The 4,003-nt window shown below is 42.7% G+C and overlaps 1 protein-coding gene across 1 annotated transcript; it reads right to left on the reverse strand.

The window, feature by feature from the left end:
- Nucleotides 1-854: 854 nt before the first annotated feature.
- Nucleotides 855-3,428, reverse strand: LOC104419707 (AAA-ATPase At3g50940). Its single transcript, XM_010031450.3, has 2 exons — nt 2,313-3,428; nt 855-1,592 (listed from the first exon to the last, which is right to left on the reverse strand). Exons 1-2 carry the CDS (start codon nt 3,351-3,353, stop codon nt 1,134-1,136), a joined length of 1,500 nt encoding a protein of 499 aa, XP_010029752.1. The 5' UTR covers nt 3,354-3,428; the 3' UTR covers nt 855-1,133.
- Between the last annotated feature and the right edge of the window lie 575 nt (nt 3,429-4,003).

Consider the following 4,003-nt stretch of genomic DNA (forward strand, 5'->3'; position numbering starts at 1 on the left):
TCGCAAATGCTAAATTTTTAGAGAAATGGATCTAGTTGAGTTTGGGTCCATCTGGCCTTTTTTTTTTAACCTTTTGTCTTCTCTGAAATCTGAATCACTCAACACTGGTTAAGCCAAGAACCGAAAGGTAATTTTAAAGCAAATCATTTAAGTTAGTGCCAGTAATGACTATTTGACATTTTAGATAGATGATTGAAATAGAGCATAACAGGTCTAGAAGGAGACGGAGGACGTGAGAAGGGGAAAGGGTGGCCCGGCCCGGCCCGTTTTGGACATGAATGGGCCAGGCCCAATATATGGTCAAGTCCTTGTGAATTTTGCACATTTTGGATCTAGATTGTTCTGCTATTTTCTTTTTACTTATTCATTTGCTTTAGTTATTCATTTGCTTATAAGAGGGCATATGATAACTTCCAAGATTTTTAATTGCGCGTGATCATCTTTAGCTAAATAGCACTTAATGAATAGTATAAGTAAAAAACTACATATTAATTCAAGTTAAGAGAGCCATGATATAATAAGAATAGACGCATTTGCAATGGTTTGATCGAGATTGGCAGCAGTAAAATGGTGAACTACCATCGGCAGCAGCGGCGGTGGTTGTTGATGTGATGCAGTGAAGATGTCGAAGCGCGGCAAAACCTCTGCAAATAAAGTACTGGTGAAAGGTCCCGATGGTGGTGGCCATGGCGTGGTGCTTGCGGGATTTATAGAAGAAGTAATTACTAGTAGGTATAAAATAAGAAATTTATTTTAGACATCACCGGTGCAAGAAAGACTCAGCGTACGCCTTTCGGATCAAACAATAAACGAGGCCGTTCGTGAATACAAAGATTTTCCATTAAATAAATGTGTTGAAAAAAAATCCCCTTTGCTTTTTTCTCGATTATTAGTATTTATATTTGCAAGATAATTATAGTACAAAAAGGCTAATAAATAGACATTAATTTTCGTCACCATCTGCTTATTCATCTCCCTTCTCATTCGTATTTTGTACCTCTTGCACCTCCACTTTCGACATAATTATAGTACAAACCCCTTCGCTTTTTCCTCGATGATCAGTATTTATATTTGCAGAATAATTATAGTGCAAAAAGGCTAATAAATAGACATTAATTTTCGTCATCATCTGCTTATTCATCTCCCTTCGCATTCGTATTTTGTACCTCTTGTACCTCCACTTTTCCCTCTTTCTCTGCCAACAATTTTTGCTCAGCCTCCTTGGCTTTGAGCTCCTCATTTTCCTTGATCTTTATCTTGAGGAACTCAATCACGTCTCTCAACGCATCTTGGGGCTTCTCGCTCTTCATCATTTGCTCCGCGACTTCGGCAGGAGTGACTTCAGCTGTGCGGATCAAATCCTCGATCTCTCCAAAAAGAACGTCATCCTTGACGCCGATGTAGTTTGAAGCCAGGAGTCTAAACCCAGACGGGGTGCAGTAAGACATGTGAATATGGACATCCATACGACCCGGTCGGAGAAGTGCCGGATCAAGCTTTTCTTTATGATTCGTGGTAAAGATTATAATCCTCTCGTCGCCGCAGCTTGACCAAAGCCCGTCGATGAAATTAAGGAAGCCTGATAATGTCACCTGGGCATCCCAGAGGGCAATGATCATTAACATGTGAAGTTTAGAAAGAGTACGTGTACGGCACATGCCAAAGGCCAATAATGAAGTTTCCAAGAAACTTCCATAGAGGAAGAGGCCACGTGTTACGTACTCTACTGCTTTATAGTTTATTTTGGCCAAAAATGACTAATTTAATGTGTCTTGACGGATTAGTTCAAACTATTGAAAATTTCAAAGGGTCATTGAAAATTTACAGTGGACAGTTTCTAACCCATGTGATGGGGTCGATTTTCTTCTCCTTTCATGTCACATCCTTAATTTCGCCTGATCATGCATTTTTCTATCTGATTTCCTTGCTGCATTTGATTTGTAATTCACTATATTAAGAAAGAGAGTTGGATCCTTTAACTTAATTACCCCTTTAATATCTGGACACAACGCTAAGTTATGTCCTTTGAAAACCTAGTTACTAATAAAAACCCTCAAATTCTCTATGCATCTCTCTCTTCATCGCCACCAACGTTGACGGGCACAATTATGAGCGGTGTGGGTGAGGCTCTATGTTTGTGTTTCCTGTTCTAGTCTATTTTCAGTTAATTTGGTAAAAAAAAAACGTATTTATAAAAAAAACAAAGTTCTGCTTGTAAGAGGCCTCGAGATCATGGGACGAGTATATTAAATAGTCACCTAATAATAAGGAAAAAAAAAAAAACCTAATAATCAAAGTATGAAGAGACAAACCTGGTTCTCCGGTTCCCCGCCGGATGAGGGGCTTGCCGCCCGAGCCTCAGCCATGCGGTCGTGGAACGCAATGGTGCAGTCGATGTCCTCCACCACCAGGATTGACCGGTTTGCCGTCGCCACCAGTAGCTTCCTCAACTCCGAGTTCCGGGTCAGCTCCGTCAGCTCAAGGTCGTAAATGTCGAACTTCAAGTAATTCGCCATCGCTGCAATCAAGCTCGACTTCCCTGTCCCCGGCGGTCCGTACAGCAAGTACCCCCTCTTCCACGCCTTGCCTACTTTCCTGTAGAACTCTCTCCTCTTGACGAACCTCATCAAGTCCTCCATGATGAACTCCTTGGTCCCCGCCTCCATTGCGAGCGTGTCGAACGTCGCAGGGTGGTCGAGGTTAACCGGGGTCCACGCATCGGAGGGGCTGCCGCCATACATGTTCTCCCAGCACGGCGTGAACAGCTTCAGCGTCTTCTTGTCCTGCCTCATCCACTTGGCCTCCTCCACCACGTGGGGCAGATACGTGCTCATCACCATGTCCTTGTGCTTCTTGTGGAAGCTGAGCTCGAAGAAGCGGGCCTCGGACTCCGTGGCGACCGGGTCCATCATCCTCCACCTCCCTCGGCCACCTCCGAAACCTGTCTCGACCCTCCTCGAGGACATGACCCACCTGAGCTTGGCACCGCCGAATATGTCTACAACCTCCTCGTGGGGCTCCATCGAAACATTGAGGTTGTCCTCGCCTTCGGGCTTGGCAACCCGCAGACGGCGAGTGGTGGGGGAGATCTTGGCGGACAGGTAGATCTGCGCAGCATCGTAGATCTGGTTGCTGACGAGGCCGTCGTACTCCTCGATGACGAGGGTGAGCTGGGAGGAGAAGCGGGCGAGGAAGCCGTGGACGGCGGAGGAGATGTAGTACTGGAAGTCGTAGGGGAGCAGATCCTGGGCGATGGAGCGGGCAAGCATCACCGTGGCCGTGACGGATGCGGCGGCCGAGAACACCGCCTTGGCCGTGGCGATCTTGGACTCGGACGATGAAGTTGACTCCATCGAATATCTTTTTCTTTTGGGCTTAATCTGGAGGATAAAAACTTTCTTTTTCTTTTTCTGGTTCGGGTGTGGTTGTTAGGGGATATATACATATATATATATATATATATATATATATATGTATATGTATATGTATATATAAGTCTTGTTTCCTTGGCCATCAAGTTTTTTCTTTCCTTTTTTTTTGGTCGAACCGTGGCCATCAAGCTTGAATAGCTTTTGAATGAGCCTCGAATTTGAATTTTGTTGTTGACTTTTCGTTTACTTTTATTGTTTTGTTTTATTTTAGCCGGAGCTTTACCGACGAAAATAATACTCGAGTTTGATCCCATTAAGAGAACTCAATCTAATTATGTTTTAAAATTTTGAGTAGGTTTCCTAGATTTTTTTTATTTAAGATAGAACTATTAGACAAGCTAGGGATATTATGTTATTTTCTGTATACCTTTTAGATTATATACGGTATTAAATTTATCTTGTTACTTTAAATAGGATCATATATTTTTTATTGATACATATAAAAATATATAGAAAATTCCACATTCTCTCTTTCTTTTTTTTTTTTTTTTGCATTATTATTTCTTAACTATACATAAGAGGTGAGTGTTGGTTTTCGCACATCAATGAGAATATGAGCTTTGGCTGGCGCG

Source organism: Eucalyptus grandis, chromosome 9, assembly GCF_016545825.1.
Source record: "Eucalyptus grandis isolate ANBG69807.140 chromosome 9, ASM1654582v1, whole genome shotgun sequence".
Lineage (NCBI taxonomy): Eukaryota > Viridiplantae > Streptophyta > Magnoliopsida > Myrtales > Myrtaceae > Eucalyptus > Eucalyptus grandis.